At 46.0% G+C, this 20,821-nt stretch overlaps 1 protein-coding gene across 3 annotated transcripts in view; it reads right to left on the reverse strand.

Moving 5' to 3' along the window:
- The window catches only part of MYH11 (myosin heavy chain 11), a 127,470-nt gene that overhangs the window by 55,103 nt on the left and 51,546 nt on the right, over window positions 1-20,821 (reverse strand). For 2 of the 3 annotated variants that reach the window (XM_024984962.2, XM_024984963.2), the window contains exons 5-10: window positions 12,850-12,952; window positions 11,278-11,298; window positions 8,983-9,075; window positions 7,966-8,029; window positions 4,513-4,611; window positions 874-1,017 (exon numbers count right to left, since the gene is read on the reverse strand). In XM_024984962.2, coding sequence (XP_024840730.1) covers window positions 874-1,017; window positions 4,513-4,611; window positions 7,966-8,029; window positions 8,983-9,075; window positions 11,278-11,298; window positions 12,850-12,952 — 524 coding nt within the window. 3 annotated transcript variants of the gene reach the window in all.

Consider the following 20,821-nt stretch of genomic DNA (forward strand, 5'->3'; position numbering starts at 1 on the left):
TTCTAAGACAGCAAAAAGCCACCTAAAGTAATACTAATTTTCCTTCTTTTCCTTTTTTATTTTTTTTGAGTGGGGAATTCAGAGAGCAGAAATCTGTCCCGACCAAAGAAAAGTCCCTAACTTATTCCAGTGGTACTGAGGCCGGAAAGGCAGGGCTGGGCCCGAGGATGGTCTCCTCATACACAGACATCAGGTGGAAGGCAAAGCGACCTCCCTGTTTTGCACTTAATCAGGCCATGATTCATGGAGGAATGGCATTAGCACAGAAACTTTGTGACTATGAGCAAGAAGCTCTGACCAAGAAAACCGAGGGGGAAATGCAGTGAAGTGCAGGGGTTGCCAGTGACCCTATCTGACCCTTCCATGTGTGGAGCCTGACTAGTAAAGGGAAACTTAAGGGAATACAGCTCTTAAAGTCATGTAAAGTGGCTTCAGAGACAAGTGCTCAAGACCAGGGACTGATGCTATGGATGCAATCCAGGCCACACTTCAACCTTCCCCTCAATGAATATCCCACCCTTAATCAAAAAGACCCACCTATTTAAAGGGCTAAAAATAAAAGGGGGATCAAAAAAAAACCCTGCAGGGCACCCCTCATTTGCAAGGCACCTACACTCTGTGTTGAGTGTGTAACTTTCGACTCTGCCCTAAATAAACTGCTTCGCTGCTCCTTCTGCTCCTCAGCCTCAGTGTGTGTGTGTGTGTGTGTGTGTGTGTGTTCATTTCTTTTTTTCCTTAGTACCTCATGTTTTTCGCCCAAATTCTTTTGGACAAGTTGAACAAGAGCCTGGACATTTGATAAAGCATTTCTGGGGTCAGTACCCAGAGCAGGAACCCAGAGCAGGTCTCCCTCCCCAAGGTGAAAAGACTTACACAGCTGCTCCTCCTCAGTGAACCCCATGATGGCCATGGCCTCCACGGTTTCATTGAACATCTCATCATCCTGGGCGGCAGGGATGGGCACAAAGCCATTGGAGAGGAATGTGTAGTTGTTGAAGCCTTCCAAAAGCAAGTCATCTAGAAGGACAGGAAGATGGGGGGTGGTCAGGAAAGACACTTCCACTTTGAACAGGAGACAGGGACCTGATAAAGGGTCTGGTCCATCATAATTTCTTTCCCCTTCCCGAGACTTGGACAGTTCAAAGCTTCCCTCTGTTTCACTGCATAGAAGTGATCACTAGCCACCACCCGCCTCATACAGTGGTGAAGCTCGTGCACTGCCCCAAGGTGCCTTGCAACTGAAATCCAGCCTTGGCCCCACTTCCTTAGCCAGGACAGTGGCATCTACTCAGAGTAAGGAACATCTTTAGCTCAGTCTCCCAAAGGCATCTTGCCTTTAGGAACAAAGCTGTCTGAAAAGTTAGATTAATATTTATTCATCCATTTATTAAACTTTTATAAAAATTAAACATGCACACAGATTTTAAATATCAGTGACTGAACTACAGATATGAAGCTGGTACTAACAGCCTGAGAAATGCAACTTGCAGCTTCTCGTCATCACTGGTAGGATAGAATTTGACAGGAACTTCACGAGCATCCCAAGGAAGGAGAAAGGCACCCTTGTTTTGCAACGTTCATCAGCATTTGTTCCTGAATCACCCCAGTGTTCCTTCTCTAATAATCAAATAATTCTCTAGCCATATATGATTTTACCATATCTTTTTGGATATCTAGTTAGCACTGTGATTTTTGTTCTACGTATGTTGTGTAATAGTTGATTCTGTCCTATCCTTATAAAACACGTTAAACTTAACAAATACTTTATGAGAAAAAAAACTATTACTATCAAAAGGTTTATAATAAAAACACCATTGCTTGTCCCATCCTTTATCCAACTCCTACCTATAGTAGTTACCTACAGAAAGTGCTTTTTATCTCTTTTAACTGTTTTTTTCCTGGTAGTTATCACTATTTCTCTATATAATAGGCTTACTATATATTATACTGATATATCATATTAATGACTACTTCTGGATATGGGTTAGATACTGCCCATTCACTTCCTGCTATGATAGAAAAAGATTTAGTGCTCTTACATCCTCTCTCTTCTCAAACTATTTCTAGCAATCAATGCATGCTAGGTTACTTCAGTCATGTCCAGCTCTTTGCAACCCCATGGACTGTAGCCCTCCAAGCTTCTCTGTCCATGGGCTTCTCCATCAAAGAATACTGGAGTGGGTTGCTATTTCCTGCTCCAGGGGATCTTCCTGACCCAGGGATTGAACCCATGTCTCTTAGGTTTCCTGCATGGGCAGGCGAGTTCTTTACCACTGGTGCCACTAGGAAGCCCCTGTAATAATAGATAAGGCTTATATCAGGGGTTGGCATATCTGGTCTGCTGGTTGTCTTTATAAATAAAATTTTATTGAAACACAGGCACCCCCATTTCCTTGTCTATTGTCTATGGCTGCTTTCATGCTACAATGGCATCCAGAGTTGAGTAGCTGCAATAAAAACCATGCGATTCTCAAAACCTATATGGACTATTTGGCCCTTTAGTAAAAACATTTGCCAACTCTCTGTTTATGACACTTATTAAATATTGTTCTCTATAAAGCTGTATTCTGTAGTTACATTTCTTTGTTGTTATTCATCCCTTTCTCCCTCAAATTTATAATTTATTCTTTTTTCTTACACCATTTGCATTTATGACAAACTCCAATGTATCAAGGGTCCTCTTTCAGATCAATCGTTAATTAGGCTGGATTTGATTATACTTTTGGAGGGAATTCAGCAAGATGTTTTACTTTTTAAGCGAAGGGCTTTCATGGGTCAAGTCACTTGGAAGCTACTTGATAAAGTCGAGGTTAAATTGACCCAAGATGCCAGTTAACTCAAGTCTTTGGATTAACTGAAATGCTTGATTAAAGTCACAAGGATCTGAGTCTTCGCCAAGATTTCATTATCCAGACTGAGGATATCTTTAAAAATATTCAGTTCTCTCTAAAACCCTAACCTCTTCCCAAACCTATCATCAAGTATACAAGTGGTTCCTAGGAATTTTAGTTAGCCTTATCCCTGCTCGATTTCTGGAAGACTGGAGGCAGAGCACAAAACTTGAACCCGTTTCCAAACAACCAGACTGTTGACTTTGGTGGCACAGAGATGGAAGAAAAATATAAACATTTCTCTCTGGGCCACCCCACAGCATCTGTGCTGTAGCCGATAGTTTACCTATTTGCCACTGTGTAACATCCATTCCACTCCCCACTTTTATCCAAAATTTCCCCAGATGCCAAGTATCAAGATCAAATCATGAACGCTGCTCCCTCTAGTGGTGGAACGTTACAATACACCTCATCACAGCAAAGGTCCAGGCGTACTTCTGGTAATTTTCCTAGCAAAATAACTAACCCCAGGTCACAAAAATGATGGGAAGCAAAACTTGTACTGTTCTCCTAAAATTTAGGATTTAAACTTATTACTATAATGTAGAGCATACTATGTACCTATATGACAGGTATATTCCTTTTTTCAGAGTTAGTAAAGATTAATTCTTCTGCATGCCTAGAACATATTATATAATTTTCTACTGGAGTCTGGCATACAGTATAGTGTTTCTATGTGAAAAATGTTTTTCCTACAACAGAGAGCAGCAAACTACAGCACAGTGCGTATTCCTATTTTTGTAAGTAAAATTCTACCATAATACAGCTATGCCCACTGGTTTAGCATTGCCTATGGCTGCTTCTGCACTTACAAAGGCAGAGCTCAGTGGCTGTGACAAAAACCATGTGGCCTACAGAGCCTAAGAGATTTACTATCTGGCTCGTTATAGAAAAATATAGTTGACCCCGCCCTACGAAAAGACCACTTCAAAGTTACTTTCAAAACAGGTATAACGAAAAGCGCTTGGAGCCACTACAAAATTCCTTATGAAATCAGAATGCATCTCAAATACCTGCAAGTTTTATAAACTTGCAAATATGGCAACTATCTCTTAAAAATTATTTACTTAATTTACTTTTGGCTGTACTGGGTCTTTGCTGCTGTGTGTGGGCTTTCTCCAGTTGCGGGTGCGGGGGCTACTCTTTGTTGTAACGCTCCAGCTTCTCTTTGTGGTGGCTTCTCTTGTGGAGCACTGGTTTAGTTCCTCCATGACATAGGGGATCTTCCCAGATGAGGGGACGAACCTGTGCCCCTGCTGGCAGGCAGATTCTTATCCACTGCGCCACCAGGCAAGTACCTGGCAATTGTCTTTCTCCCCTCCTAGAAGACACAGATTGCGTCTATTTGGACTTGATGTCACCCAGTCTAATTATTACTTAAATATTTAATGCCTAACTGAAACACATCTGCTATGCCACATAGTAGATGCTCAGTAAATGCACATGACTGACAGAAGCCACATTCATTCACTCCAAGGAGATGAGGAGATGCTGCCCAGAGATGTGTAACTCTTTCCCTGGCAGGATCTCAGACTCTGTTTTAATAGCTATCAATTAATCCTGGAAAATGATGGAAGGGAGGGCTGAGGTCTCCCAGCACATGTCCTTGCTCATCACTTACTTCGCATCTTCTCCTTGGCTCCAGCAATCAGATAGTAAAAGATGTGGAAGGTCCTCTCGTCTCTGGCTTGGCGAATCGCACGTGACTTTTCCAGCAGATCTGGTTTGGGAGGAGTTAAGAATTCTAGAAATGCTGTGCTGGAGAAGACTCTTGAGAGTCCCTTGGACAGCAAGGAAATCAAACCAGTCAATCTCAAAGGAAAGGAAAAACCCTGAATATTCATTGGAAGGACAGATGCTGAAGCTGGAGCTCCCATACTTTGGCCACCTGATGTGAAGAGTTGATTCATTGGAAAATACCCTGTTATTGGGAAAGATTGAGGGCAGGAGAAGAAGGGGGCAACAGAGCATGAGATGGTTAGATGGCACCACCATCTAATTCAATGGACATGAGTTTGAGCAAGCTCCAGGAGATAGTGAAGAACAGGGGAGCCTGGAGTGCTACAGTCTAGAGGGTCACAAAGAGTTGGATATGACTGAGCTACTGATCAACAACAACACAGAATTAATTCCAGGGTTACCACATGTGCTTCTCTTGCAGGGAGATGACCTTCCTCCCCAAGCTCTGGCACATCAACTGCTGGAGGGGAAATCTCCAGAATCCGGGAGAAGCTCCCTGGAGAGTTTTGAGAACTCTGATTGCTGAAGCAGATCAAGCCATCGGTCCACATGAGCTGACCTTCCAGTTCTGGCTCATAATTCAAAATGAGACTGCTAGGTGCTGCTGGCTGGCCCCAGTGCCAGAGAGAAGTGAGGGGAACAAAGCGGGTTAAAAAAGTATAAAAAGACAGGAGTCAAGAGACTCCAGGATGAAAGACTTCTGGGAGGGGTATGAAATGAGACGTTTCCCCAACAACCATCACCAACTTCTCTTCTGTAGAGCGAACTGTCTTTAGATATTACAGAGTAAAAATAATTACACCCTCTATGGTCTGTTAATCCCTGTGCTAAATGTTGACATGCATTTTCTCGTTTGCTTTTCTTTCTTGGAATACAATTGCTTTACAATATGGAGTTAGTTTCTGCTATACAACGAAGTGAATCAGCTATCAGTTCAGTTCAGTTCAGTTCAGTTGCTCAGTCGTGTCCGATTCTTTGCAACCCCATGAATCAGCGATAAGTATACATACATCCCTTCTTTCTTGGATCTACCTCCCACCCACCTTGGTTCTTCACAGGGCATGGAGCTGAGCTCCCTGTGCTTTACAGCAGGTTCCCATTAGCTACCTATTTCACACGTGGTGTGTGTGTGTATACATCAATCCCAGTCTCCCACTTCGTCCCACCCTCTCTCTCCCCGACTGTGTCCACATGTCCATTCTTTATGTCTGCATCTCTATTCCTGCCCTGGTTCATCTGTACCATTTTTCCATTGTCTCATTTAAACCTCACAAACTATCCTAGGAACTAAGAGTGAATATTGCTGGCATTTTCAATCTAGGGGAAACCGAGGCCCAGGGAAGCTCGGGGAAGGCTCATTTCATTTCCCAGGAGGACACAGTTAGGAAGCAGCGAAGCCAAGTGTTTGCAGTGGCCGAAACTACCTCAGCCGAGGGTCTGGGCTTCAGAGAGCTGGGTGCCAGCTCTGGCTGGCTGAGTGACCTTGACTCAGCTCACTAGCAACTGAGCCTCAGGATGTTGTAAACACGCCCACTGATTAATCTAAGGAGAGCCGTTCTGCTGTTGGGGGAGGGATGGAGACCATGGGGACGTGGGGATGGTGGGAGCCACACAGGAGGCTAGGCTGTCATACCAGGTGGATTTCCCGCATATAAGAACCATTCTATTTGACAAAATCTGCCAAGATGCTAACCACCGAAGAATGAATAATCATTTCTTCTCTGTGTCCCCAAATCCACTGGTTTAGACTGTGTCCTCCCTGCTCTGTTATGTCAGGTCATGGGCACTAATTTCTCCTCTCTGCTGCTGCTGCTAAGTCACTTCAGTCATGTCCGACTCTGTGTGACCCCATAGACAGCAGCCCACCAGGCTCCCCCATCCCTGGGATTCGCCAGGCAAGAACACTGGAGTGGGTTGCCATTTCCTTCTCCAATGCAGGAAAGTGAAAAGTGAAAGTGAAGTCGCTCAGTCGTGTCCGACTCTATCGACCCCATGGACTGCAGCCCACTAGGCTCCTCTGCCCATGGGATTTTCCAGGCAATTTCTCCTCTCAAGGCTTCATAATTGTGGGCTTTCTTGGTGGCTCAGATGGTTAAGAATCTGCGTGCAATGCAGGAGGACCAGGGTTCAATCCCTGGGTTGGGAAGATCCCGGAAGAAGGGAGTGGCTAGGGCCACAAACTCATCTGTAATTCCCAAATCCAGAAACTTCAGAAAACTTAAATCAGCTGGTGGCCATACCTGTTCTGAGCCTACATAAGGCTCTTCATGGTCTCTTTATCCCCCACTGGAGACTAGTATGTGTTCTGCTGTATCTCATTTAGTCCTGGCCCAACTCTGGGGAGGTGGGGATGGTGCATGGTCAGGTGACCCCAGCCATACCCTGAGCCCCCACTGGGATGCATGAGTGGGTACTGGTGGGCTGGTGGAATTCTGATTCCTTAGATTTACAGAAATAGCTTTCGGTTTGCTTTGCCAGAAGCAGGCTGTTGCTCTGGGAAAGTTCTATTTCCACTGACATCCTATTTGTGGGCTGGAGCCGCTCTGTTCCTAAGAAGGACAAGGGGTCTGGGCTTGGCCTTGAACCCTGGCTCGTTAAGGATGAAGTGAAGTACTTGTGGATGAGTGGGTTGTCATTTCCTTCTCCAGGGGATCTTTCCGACCCAGAAATCGAACCCAGGTCTCTTGCACTGCAGGCAAAATTCTTGGCCATCTGAGCCACCAAGGAAGCTCTAGCCAATACTTAACTAGCCCTTATTCTGTCATGATTCTAAAAGCTTTAGTGTGTTAGCTGCTCAGTCTTGTCCAACTCTTTTGCAACCCCATGGACTGTAGCCAGCTAGGTTCCTCTGTGCATGGGATTCTCCAGGCGAGAAGACTGGAGTGCACTGCCATTCCCTTCTCCAGGGGATCTTCCCGACCCAGGGATCAAACCTATGTCTCCTGCCTTGCAGGTGGATTCTTTACCATTGAGCCACCAGGGAAGTCCTCTAAAAGCATTACATGAATCAGTTCACTTGAGGCAGGTATTATTAGCATCCCCGTTTCACTGATGAGGCACAGAGAGGTTGAGTAACTAGCCCAAGATCACTCAGCTAGGGAGAGGTCCACCCAGAATCAAATACAGGCTGCTTGAGGTCTCCAAACCAAGGGACCACCACACTACAAGGCTTGTTCTTAAGCGAAAACAACCAGGGAAGAGTTGTTCTGGATGGCACCCAAGTGCTGGAGACAGAGATGGCTCTTGTGCCTTTCAGGTCCCTTGGGGCTCTGGGAAGGAGGTGGGTGGTACCAGGGAGGGGGATCCCAGGTGGCCCAGGCTTAGCAAAGGATACACGTCTCAATGTTAGCTCCCACGATGTAACCCGTGACATCGAAGTTGATGCGGATGAATTTGCCCTGCCAACAGGAAAACACAGTTCACAGTGGGGTCCCCAGCCTTGTCCCTCAACCCCATGCTGCAGTAAAGTAGGGGAAGAGAAATCAGGGAGCATTCAGAGGGGCACCCACAAATCAGTATGGTCCCCCTTATTAATGGAATTCAGATACAATCTTTCCAATAAATTTCTTCATGAAATTATCTTTCTGAGTCTCCTATGGAGGTCCCACTTCTTCTGTACAACAAAATGATTATTGTCTAAGTATCATCAACCACCCAAGTTCAGGGTTCCCCTGACCCCATTAGGCTCAAGTGAGAAAGGAGAGGGGCCCATGAAGCCTGGGAAAGCCGGTGTGGGAAGTTCTGCCTCACTGACTATTTGCCTTTGTGAAGGCTGGAACCACATCTGAATTGTTTGCTGTGATTCTGAGTCCAGTTCAAGGTCTGGTATACAGTAGGTACTTAATAAAAATGATCCAAATAAATGAAGAGAGAGAATGATGTATATAAAAATGCCTGTATGGATGTATACAGCGAGTGCTTAATAAATGTGTTGAAACTTGCATGTTCTTGGTATACAGTAGGTGCTCAATGCATGTTTTGCTGAATAAATGAATGAGTATTGTATACAAGTGTCTAGCAGTTGTATATTAGGTGCTCAATGCTCAGTAAATGTTTACTGAATGAATTATGAATGTCAAATTCTAACAGGGAGCCGAGTATACAGCAGGCGCTCAATGAATATTTGTTGCATGAATAGTGAATGAATGAATGAGGGAGTGAGTGGCTGGAACACCCACAGGGTGGTAAGTTTAAGACAGGACTGGAGTCACAGAGCGAAATGTAACACACACCTCCATCCCTTAAGCCTCAGATGCCCCATGCACACACACGCACTCTGCGTTCTCAGGCAGGAGGGGACACCGGGGGACCCAAGCCTTCTCCAGAAAACTCATGTAGCTTGACCACTTACGAATCGGGAGGAGTTGTCGTTCTTGACCGTTTTGGCGTTGCCAAAGGCCTCCAGGATGGGGTTTGCTTGTAGAAGCTGCTTCTCCAGCTCACCCTAAAATTCATTCACACGCAGTTATTAGAGAAAGTGATGCAGGCAGTAACAGTTCTGCCCTGGACAGAGGTTGTCAAAAAACTCTGCCCTTGACCCACGGGTTCTCTCCTGTCCTATTACCTATCCATTCTGAGACCCCAGTGCTAATATCCAAATTTACTCGAGGATTTCAGAAGAGAAACAAATGGATGAGCTCTGTTACAGCCGCGACACCTGTCCCCTAGAAGATAGGGCCTGCTCATCTACGGGACACGCTGAACTCTGGCACTGACAACCCTGGGATGTCCTTGACATCATAGTGAATCCATGGAATTGTGCAGGGCACAACCTGCCCCGCTGCACATGGCAGTCCTGCTGCTGCTAATGTTTGACAAGCAGCCTCTTCAAGCTAGACCGCTACAACACTTATGAAGGCTTTAGTGCATTTTTTAAAGTTGCAACTTTTCCTGTCTCAGGACCAGTTTTCTGAAGTCTCCTAGGGAAGACAAATAAGGAATGCACAAAACCCACCAGGAATACTCTGAACCAACTGCAGAACAAAGCCTCAAAGCGGGTTGCCTGAGCTCCATTCATCGGGTTAAATGCAGCTGAGACTGTACACAGCCCACTGGCCCCCTCTGAGGGGGCTCCTGTGCACAAATGCGGTCATGTGATTAATTGCGGCAGGAAAGGGCCAACGAGGTAAATCATGCCAGGAAGCAATGAGCTGCTCTTTGCCTAGCCCCGCAACACGGCAGCTGCAGACTGGCCCAGCGGCTCTCCCGGCAGCTCCTCCTTCAGGCCAGGCTGGGAAGTGTGGGTCCTAGGGGTTTTCTCCTGTTTTCTCTGCTGGTTCCCCTGTCTTTTTTTCTTTTCTTTTTTCAGGGCAGCTGGACTAGGCTAAAAAGAACCTGGGAAACATTCTAGAAAGAGAAGGTGAGTGCATGGCTTTCTCCCCTCTGCTGTGCATCAGGGGGGCACCGTGGGTGACTGTCCCTAAAGGAACAGAACAAGAAGCTACTGTTTATTTCTGTGTTTATTAGTCACACAAGCCCTCCTTTGCAGATCCCAAAGAAGATGGACAGGAAGTGTCATCTCTGTGAAAATCGCAGCCACAATGGAATCTCCATGATTGGGAATGGTGGAAATTTACAAGGAGGGCTTTGCTTGACTAGTGGGGAGAAGACTAAAGGGGTCACTTTTGTCAACACAAACTTGGGGTCTCAGTATCCCCCAAGAAAGTCCCCTTTCTAGAATGGGAGTTCCAGCTGGTGGGGCCAAAAGATCCTTCTCAGGCGATCTGGTCCAAATCACTCATTTTATGGATGATGAGACAATGACCCAGAGAAGTTAAGCGACTTGGCCAAAGTCACACAGGAGCAAATCCCAAAGAAGAAGCCTGATTCTCCTGATGCACTCATGATGCTGCCGCCCCCATCTAACTAAGATGGACTGTGTGACCCTAGAACACGTTAGGACCTCTTGATCTCAGGGTCTCTTCCAGACTGGGGCCCGTACACCAGCCCCCAAGCTCTGCGTTAAGAGATGAGTTTGTATATGCAGAGGTTTGAGCAGGGCCTGGTTGGGTGTCGCATAGCTGGGGCCTTACCATGCCACCGAAGCTAGTGCATCGTGAACCCCAGGACTTCCGTTTCTGGAGCCTTGGGTCAAGCAACCGGCATGCAAAGACAGACACGCACTGCACACACATGCAGAGGAAGACACACCAGTGCACAGGGAACAGGCCTCAGGGGAGGAATGTAGGGATGACGGCAGGGAGGGGAGACAAAGGCATGCCACAGCAGTGCCATTAACTGACTGTCAGTCAAGCCAGGAAAGCTTTAGGGCCACAAGGTCCTCAAAAGCTCAACCAGACGGGACAGACATCTCCAAGGCCTTCCAATCAGGGATACCCCGGTGGTGGACACCTTGGTGAGAAGGGTAATGTGACGTTCATTCTGAACTGGGGAAAATCCATTCCAGGCTAGAGGACAACCCTGGGGATTCCGGTGGGAGTCCTGCGGGTGGCGATGCGCCCACACGCCCCACCCCGCCGGGTGGCATCGGACACCCGCAGGACGGTATTTCAGTGAGTTTGTAGGTTCGGGGATCTAGCCCAGTCTTCCATTGGCTACCAGGCTCAGTGGGTGCAACAGGGGCATGCACATCTAAATACACTCCGTGCCTCCCGTCCACACCAGGAAAACACTCTCAGTTACTCACGTAGGCAAAAGATGGGCCTTGCTGTGGTTGGACAATACAGTATAAAACAAACGTCAGTGTTATTTCCATCAGGGTCTGGAGAATATGCGATTTCAATCCCCACCCCGCCCAAGACAGCCCGGATTTTCCAAGATCCTCCAACTGAGAAAAGCAGCAGCTTTTCTTGGATTCAATTTCCTTTCTGCTTTACTTGCTTTCTTTTCTAATTTCTTAAGAGAGTCAGACATTTTCAAAGGTTTTTTAAAATTGCTGGGACCAAAGCGCGCTCTTTAAAACTGTATCCGACGAGATGCTGTCTGAGATACCTTCTCACACGCAGAGGAAAAAAAGTGTTTGGCACATAGTAGGCGCTTGACAAAGATCTGTCATTAGAATTATTTCTTCCTTTTACTATTCTAGGGAAAGGAAAGGCAGTGGGAGGCAGTGTTCGGCTGCTGCATAAACTCTGGGGCTCTTTGTTCCGTACACCACGCCAGAGGCAGTGTGGATGCTGCATCTCGGGCTTCCTGCACCTGTTGGAGGGAGGAAAGTTCCCCAAGCTACAACCGGGGCTTGCCCCAGATCCCCAAGGGCCTCCAGACAGGCTGGTCTCTGTGGCTTCTCCAGCGTCACCTCTGAGCCCCAGAAGCTAGATCCAGAGTGGCAGGAACCAGTGACACCCCAAGCCTGCTTCAGGCCTCCTTTGCCATCCACCGCCCCAGCCCCAAACCTTCGGAGGGAGGCGCTGGCAGGTCCTTCCAGCAGCCCCATTGCTTGTTGCCTCCACTGGGATAGATGAGGCCAGGCTAAGGCCGAGAAGGAAAAGAGGGATGGCCCCAGGAAGGGATGATTCTAGAAACCTGCTCTTCTTTTCCTTAATCGACTGTCCTTATTTGATGGTTTACGCTCTCTCTTTCTCATGAGTCCAGAAGCTCAGTGTTGAGAATAACTCAGACTCATCGATGGGCCCCATACTAGCAGTGCCTAGCACACAGCAGATGCTCAGTCAAGGGCACTGGACCAAAGCTCATACACTGAGTGACACCCATATTCCCATCCCCTGGGGTTCCCATTGGAGGCACACGTAGAGGAATGACAGGTATGCCTCAACACTAGGGAATTTACAGCAATTCAGTTCAGGCAGTGGCTCTCAATCAGGGTGACCGCACCCCCCAGGGGGCACCTGACATTCTTGGTGGTCATAACCGAGGGGAGGGGCTGCCACCAGCCTCCAGTGGGGAGTGCCCAGGGGTGCTGCTAAAAATCCTCCAGGGCATAAGACAGCCCCACCGCAGAGAATTATCCAGTCCAAAATGACAGTGATGCCGCAAGCGAGAAGCTCTGATGTCAATCAAAACTCCTCCTCCCAGTTCACAGAACAGGAGACGATCCTGCCGCCTAGATCCAACAGGACCACCCAGGATGAAGAAAAATCCCTCCAGTGAGCTGTCCGGGGAAGGACAGGGAAAACAGTCCTAAGTCCTTATAACGCGGGGTCCTGGCCTTCCCAATGGTGCTCTCTCTACCTGGTCAGCCCTGGAGCCCAAGGCCCATCTGCCAAGTTGCGGCCAGAGGACAGGAGCTGCCACTCACCGTGATGCTCGTATCCTTCTTGCCTTTGTGGGAGGAGGCCACCATGGCCAGGTACTGGATGACTTTCTTTGTGTTTTCTGTTTTCCCGGCTCCAGATTCGCCTCTGAAAGACACAAGAGCAGTGACCCACCGGAACAGTAACACACGAGCGGCTGACGGAATAACCAGTTGGGTGTTGTTTATCTTATCAGGTGTTCTGTAGGCATCTTTCTGCAGCTCCGTGTCATTTGCCAGATGGGGAAACTGAGGCTCCCAGAGGGGAGGAGACTTGTCCGCCACTGGCAGGGAGCTGGGCTTCAAACCCTGCTCCTTATCTCAATCTACTCCTCCTGAGGGGAGGCAGGAAAGGATGTAGATGAAAAGAGTAAAAGAAAACCTGAGTTTCCCTACCAAGGTCTAAACAGGTTTATTTGGAACTGTCTACTTAAAAAAAAAAAAAAAAACACACACAACACTTTGTTTTTTAGAGAAGTTTTAGGTTCACAGCAAAATTGAGCAAGAGTACACAGAGTTCTTAGATCTCCCTGCCCCTCGACAACCTCCCCCACCATCAACATCCCCCCCCCCAGAGTAGTACACTTGTTATAATCGATGGACCCACGTTGGCGCGTCATCACCCAAAGCCCAGAGTTTACATCAGGGTTCACTGTTGCCGTTGCGCATTCTACGGGTTTTGACAGCTGTATAATGATATGTATCCATTATTATAGTATCTACAGAATAGCTTTATTAAAAACTATCTGCTTTAAAGACACCATTACCCTTGTTAGAGATGAGAAGATCGGGTAAGAGACTGCCTTCCAGGATGGATGTAAGTACCTCTCAGAGTACCAAGATATAAGGTAGAAGTTTTAGAAATGTCCCTTACAAAGAAGAAGGAAGAGGAAAAGAACAAGGAGAAAAAGAAGGAGCAGGAGGGGAAGGAGAAAGAGGACAAAGAGGGAAAGAAAAGTGGTGATTCCGTCAGCTACTGGACTCACATAAGCCCCTTCATCCTCTAGAGAACTCACTCGAAGGGTCAGGTGCCTAGCTAATGATTTCAGTTAAATATCAAAGGATAAACCTAACTGGAGTAAGTCATGCCAAAGTGTAAATGGCTGATAAGTTTAGATCAGTGGGGCATTGCTTGTCTTATCAAAAGAACACTCCTAGAATACGAACAGTGGTTTTTTATTTTTATTTTTTTTAATGAAACGGCTTCTTGAACCAGCTACACCTCTCCTGGCCACCTGAGGTCACGGTGATGGAATTGTTTTATCAGAGGATTCTAGACTGCCTCTGTCTCCCACTCTTCTTAGTAAAAGGGAAAGATGACCTCAACTAAATCTTTCCTCCTTTCTTGTCCTCTCCTCTGATTTTCTTTTTTCTGTTTTTTTTCTTCCTTTGCCTAGACTCACATTTGCTGAGCTCACTGAATATTCTGAAACGCACTAATTTTTTTAAAGTCTGAATTCATCTACCCTGAGGTCGGGTCAGTGTTCTCCATGCTGAACCAGTGCCACCAGTGCCAATGTGGTGCTTGCCCTTTTTACCTAATCAGGAAATAAAAGAAATTAACTTGCTCTGCCAAGGGCCCATTAATAACTCTGTTCACGGCAAAACAGAAGGAAGGAAGGAAGGAAGGAAAGAGGGGAGGGTGGGAGGGAAGGAGAAAGGAAGGAAAAAAGAAGCAAAGAGAAAGAGAAAGGGAGGGACAAAGGGAGGGAAGTAAGAAGGTGGGGGAAGGGAAGGGATAGAGAGAAGGGAGGGAAGCAGGGAGGGAGGGAGGAAAAGATACATATGCCCCGAACTGTCAGACCCAATCCCATGGGCCACCATCCAGGAATCAAGAGTCAGGTCTCCAGGAAGGTTAAAACATCGCACCACGTCTCATGACAGTATTAACACTGTCTTCTCCCCCATTCCTAATGGTCTTTATTCCCAATGGTCACATTATTTCACGTGGCGTCAGAGGCACTTTTTGAGATGGGAGCTACGGAGGCATTATCCTCATTTTCTTGAGGAGGAAAACTGAGTCCATATTTTTTTTTTTTTAAGGAGAGAATTGATTTTTGGGGGGGAGTGGAGGCCCTGTGTTAATTGTTTCATGGGCATTATCTCCTTTACCTCCGCTCCGCCAATCCTGAAGGGAGGACATATCACTTTCATGTTAGTAGAGGACAGGAACTTGGGACCAGGGTGAGTAAGCAACTTGCCCAAGGTCACACAGCAAGGCAAGAGCACATTCAGCATTGAAATCAGGTCTCTGATTCCAATGTAATCAGGATTCTTTCTATGACATTTTGCCAAGTCTGTCCATGACACAGACCCAACCCTCTAAGAACATGCTTTCTAAGGTCAGAGGAAAGCAATAGGGAATAGGAATTGATATTTGTTGAAGACCTACTCCAGGCTACTGGGCTCAGAAATCTTTTTATTTAATCCAACAACCTAATGAAGGAGTCCTTGATTATTTCTGTCGCCCACTTGGGGAAAATGAGGCTCAGAGAAGTTGAAGCGTTCTAGGTCACAATTTCTATTAACACACAGATCAGGAATAGAGGGGTAAGATTTGTACATGGGCCAAGCTGATGCCAGAGCCCATGTTCTGCCCCCTACCCTTTCATTTTTAAAGTGAGAAAAGGGGATGGAATGCAGGAATACTGAGTGAAGCCCTGAGCCATCAAGGAGTTATTCCATATATTCTGGGAGACTTCAATTGCCTTACTAGGCTATTTTTGAAAATCTGAGCATGTACCAATGAACCAAGCCACTCAGTCATTTACACCTTAGTATGAATTACTTCTATTAGGATAATGTCAGAACCTCTGATAGACATCACCCCAAACTGAGGGGGCTAGGTTCTGATCAGAGCAAGAAGAAGGAAAGAAAATCTCAGTGTGGGAAACCGCCTATGTAGCTGGTCCTGAGTCCATTCATACCCAAGACAAGAGTCAGGACAGCTGTGCACACATTGACCCTGGATCACTACAGCCCCTCCTTTTCCCGCCATGATTTCCTGGTCTTTAACCTCGCAAGGGCGAGGAAGTGACATACAGACTCTGGGAACCTGCTTCTCCCCACGTGGCTGCTTGGCTCAACAGTCTCCAAGTTTTATTGATAAAAATAAATTGTCCTGGGAGGTTCTGCCAAAGTAAACAACCCAAGCTCCAGGCTCATGGGTGTCTGAAGATTGATGTGCTCAGGGCTGCTTCAGAAACATCAATATCTTTGCTTTTCTGACCCCAGACTCTAAGAATAAAGATGCCTTCTCGGTCAGTGCACCCTAAACTTCAGTCCTACTTTTTTTTTTTTTTAATTTTAGGCTGCACTGGGTCTTCATTGCTGCAGGCAAGCTTCAGTTGCTGTGGTGCACGGGCTTAACTGCCCTGAGGCATGTGGGATCTTCCCGGACCAGGGATTGAACCCGTGTTCCCTGCTTTGGCAGGCAGATTCTCAACCACTGGTCCACGAGGGAAGTCTCTCAGTCCTGTTTCTTAGGGGACTGTGTGTCCAGCTCCCTCATCCTTGAGGAAGACTCGGCCTCATGACCACATACGGCCTCCTGGCCTTGTAATTACCTTACTGCCAAGTCCTTTTAATCAGTCCAGGCTCAGCAGTTGGAAGGAGGCTACCCAATGGCTGCTTAATCCCTCAGCCCCCAGCTGGGCTGGATTCATGGGTGTGTGACCTGTCCAGTTCCATGGGGACTACCCTAAAGGGGGTCCTGTGCTTGATCTAATGCTCTGATGTTGTGATCTCGAATTGCTTAATAATTTTTGAACAAGGGCCTTAGCTTTCTCATTTTGCATAATTTAACAAATCAGGTAGCTGGTCCTAGCTCCCACGGTGAAACACCATTTCTGAGTCATTTCAGCTGTGGTCTGCCCTTGGTAGCAAAGCTAAATTGTCTCGAATCTGTCAGTCCCTAGTCCTCATGTGACTCCCACCTCTGTAACCAGCCAAGTCCTCTGGTGTTTGTGCTGTCCAACTCCTACACATCCTGCAAAGCTCAGTTAGTCGCTGCCTTTATTTTGAGTACTGCCTCAAGCTCCCCAGGCAAAAGCAGTGCCTCTTTCCCCTGCAGCATCAGTCAGCAGAGCAACACAAGGGGCTCCAGGGCCAGACTTCCTGAGTTCAAATCCCTGCTCTGCCCTATGTGATTATGGGCAAGTCATTTAACTACTCCCATGGACAGTATGAAAAGGCAAAAAGATATGACGCTGGAAGATGAGCCCCCCAGGTTGGTAAGTGGCCAACATGTTACTGAGGAAGAATGGAGAAATAGCTCCAGAAAGAATGAAGAGGCTGGGCCAAAGCAGAAACACTGTTCAGCTGTGGATGTGCCTGGTGGTGAAAGTCCGATGCCATAAGGAACCTGGAAGGTTCAGTAAATTGGATGTGGTCAGGCAGGAGATGACAAGACTGAATACTGACATTTTAGGAATCAGTGAACTAAAATAGTCGGGAATGCACAAATTTGATTCAGATGACCATTATATCTACTACTATGGGCGAAAATTCCTTAGAAGAAATGGAGTAGCCTTCATAGTCAACAAAAGAGTCTGAAATTCAGTACTTGGATGCAGTATCAAGAACAATGAATGATCTTGGTTCATTTCCAAGGCAAACCATTCAATATCACAGTGATCCAAGTCTATGCCCCAACCAGTAATGCCAAAGAAGTTTAAGTTGAACAGTTTCATGAAGCCCTACAAGATTTTCTGGAACTAACACCAAAAAAAAAAAAAAGATGTCCTTTTCATTACAGGGGACTGGAATGCAAAAGTAGGAAGTCAAGGGATACCTGGAGTAACAGGCAAATTTGGCCTTGGAGTACAAAATGAAGCAAGGCAAAGGCCATCAGGGTTTTGCCAAGAGAAAACACTAGTCATAGCAAACATCCTCTTCCAATAACACAAGAGATGACTCTACACATGGACATCACCAAATGATCAATACTGAAATTATATTGGTTACATTCTTTGCAGCCAAAGATGGAGAAGCTCTATACAGTCAGCAAAAACAAGACCTGGAGCTGATTATGGCTCAGATCATGAACTCCTTGTTGTAAAATTCAGGCTTAAATTGAAGAAAGTAGTGGAAAAACACTAGATCATTCAGGTATGACCTAAATCAAATCCCTTATGACTATACCAGCTTCTCTGGTGGCTCAGATGGTAAAGAATCTATCTGCAATGTGGGAGACCCAGGTTCAATCTGTGGGTCAAGAAGATCCCCTGGAGAAGGAAATGGCAACCCGCTGTAGTGTTCTTGCCTGGAAAATCCCATGGACAGAGGAGCCTGGTGGGGTACAGTTCCAATGGGTTTCAAAGAGTCAGACACGACTGAGCAAGTAACACTTTCACTTTATGATTATACAGTGGAGGTGACAAACAGATTCAAGGGTTAGATCTGATAGGGTGCCTGAAGAACTACGGATGGAGGTTCATATCACTGTATAGGAGGAGATGACCAAAGCCATCCCCAAGAAAAAGAAATGCAAGAAGGCAAAATGGTTATCTGAAGAGGCCTTACAAATAACTGAGAAAGTAAGAGAAGTGAAAGGTGAAAGACAAAGGGAAAAATATACACAACTGAATGCAGAGTTCCAAAGAACAGCAAGGAGAGATAAGAAAGCCTTTGTTAAGTGAACAATGCAAAGAAATAGAGGAAAACAATAGAATGGGAAAGACTATCTCTTCAAAAAAAATTAGAGACCAAGGGAGTATTTCAAGCAAATATGGGCACAATAAAGGACAGAAATGGTATGGACTTAACAGAAGCAGAATATATTAAGATGAGGTGGCAAGAATACACAGAAGAACTGTATTAAAAAAAAAGTCTTAATGACTTGGATAACCACAATGGTGTGATCATTCACCTAGGGCCAGGCATCCTGGAATGTGAAGTCAAGTGGGCTTTAGGAAGCATTACTGTGAACAAAGCTAGTGGAGGTGATGAAATTCCAGCTGAGCTATTTCAAATCCTAAGAGATGATGCTGTGAAAGTACTGCACTCAACATGGCAGGAAATTTGGAAAACTCAGCAGTGGCCACAGGACTGGAAAAGGTCAGTTTTCATTCCAATCCCAAAGAAGGGCAATGCCAAAGAATGCTCAAACTATCGCACAATTGCGCTCATTTCACATGCTAGCAATGTAATACTCAAAATCCTTCAAGCTAGGCTTCAACGGTATGTGAACCAAAAATTTCCAGATGTACAAGCTGGATTTAGAAAAGGCAGAGGAACCAGAAATCAAATTGCCAACATCCGCTGGATCATAAAAAAGCAAGGGAATTCCAGAAAAACATCTACTTCTGCTTCACTGACTATGCTAAAACCTTTGACTGTGCAGATCACAACAAACTGCAGAAAATTCTCAAGAGATGGGAATATCAGACCTCCTTACGTGCCTCCTGAGAAACCTGTATGCAGGTCAAGAAGCAACAGTTAGAACCGGACATGGAACAATGGACTGGTTCAAAATTGGGAAAAGAGTAAGTCAAAGCTGTATATTGTCACCCTGCTTATTTAACTAATATACAGAGTACATCATGAGAAATGCTGGGCTGGAAGAAGCACAAGCTGAAATCAAGATTGCCGGGAGAAATATCAATAACCTCAGATATGCAGATGACACCACCCTAGTGGCAGAAAGCAAACAGGAACTAAAGACCCTCTTAAGGAAGGTGAAAAAGGAGAGTAGAAAAGCTGGCTTAAAACTCAGCATTCAGAAAACTAAGATCATGGTATCCAGTTCCATTACTTCATGGCAAATAGATGGGGGAAAAATGTAAACAGTGATAGACTTTATTTTCTTGGGCTCCACAATCACTGTGGATGGTGACTGCAGCCATGAAATTAAAAGATGCTTGCTCCTTGGAAGAAAAGCTATGACAAACCTAGACAGCATATTAAAAAGCAGAGACATCACTTTGCCAACAAACGTCGGTCTAGTCAAAGCTGTGGTTTTTCCAGTAGTCATGTATGGGAGTGAGAGTTGGACCATAAAGAAAGCTGCTGCTGCTAAGTCGCTTCAGTCGTGTCTGACTCTGCGCGACCCCATAGACGGCAGCCCACCAGGCTTCCCCGTCCCTGGGATTCTCCAGGCAAGAACACTGGAGTGGGTTGCCATTTCCTTCTCCAATGCATGAAAGTAACAAGTGAAAGTGAAGTCGCTCAGTCATGTCTGACTCTAGTGACCCCATGGACTGCAGCCTACCAGGCTCCTCTGTCCATGGGATTTTCCAGGCAAAAGTACTGGAGTGGGGTGCCATTGCCTTCTCTGAAAGAAGGCTGAGCGCCAAAGAATTGATGCTTTTGAACTGTGCTGTTGGAGAAGACTCTGGAGAGTCCCTCGGACAGCAGGGTGATCCAACCAGTCAATCCTAAAAGAAATCAACCCTGAATATTCATTGGAAGGATTGATGCTGAAGTTGAAGATCCAATACTTTGACCACCTGATGGGAAGAGCCAACTCACTGGATAAGACCTTGATGCTGGGAAGATTGAAGGCAAGAGGAGAAGGGGACGACAGAGGATGAGATGGTTGGATGGCAACACTGACATGAGTTTCAGCAAGCTCCAGGAGTTGGTGATGGACAGGGAAGCCTGGTGTGCTGCAGTCCACAGGGTTGCAAGGAGTCAGACATAACTGGGCGACTAAACAACAATAACTGTTATTACTGAGGTCAACTTGAATCTACCTTCATATTAAATAATATGAATCATTCTGAGGTCAACTTGAATCTACTTTCATATTAAATAATATGAATCATTCCAGATTTTGATGCTGTATGAAAATTTCTTGCAATTCTTGTAACTGACCAGTGTGTGTGTATGGCAGGAACTGAGGGCTCAGTCATCTATAAGAACCTTTTCAGGCCCAAAGTTCTGGGATAGAGGTGGTAAACAGGTAGCCCCACTGGCGAAGCCAGCCCACCAATGGATTTTATTTGGCTGATGCTCTGTGTATATGACACCCCACTCC

This window comes from Bos taurus, chromosome 25, assembly GCF_002263795.3.
Source record: "Bos taurus isolate L1 Dominette 01449 registration number 42190680 breed Hereford chromosome 25, ARS-UCD2.0, whole genome shotgun sequence".
Taxonomy (NCBI): domain Eukaryota; kingdom Metazoa; phylum Chordata; class Mammalia; order Artiodactyla; family Bovidae; genus Bos; species Bos taurus.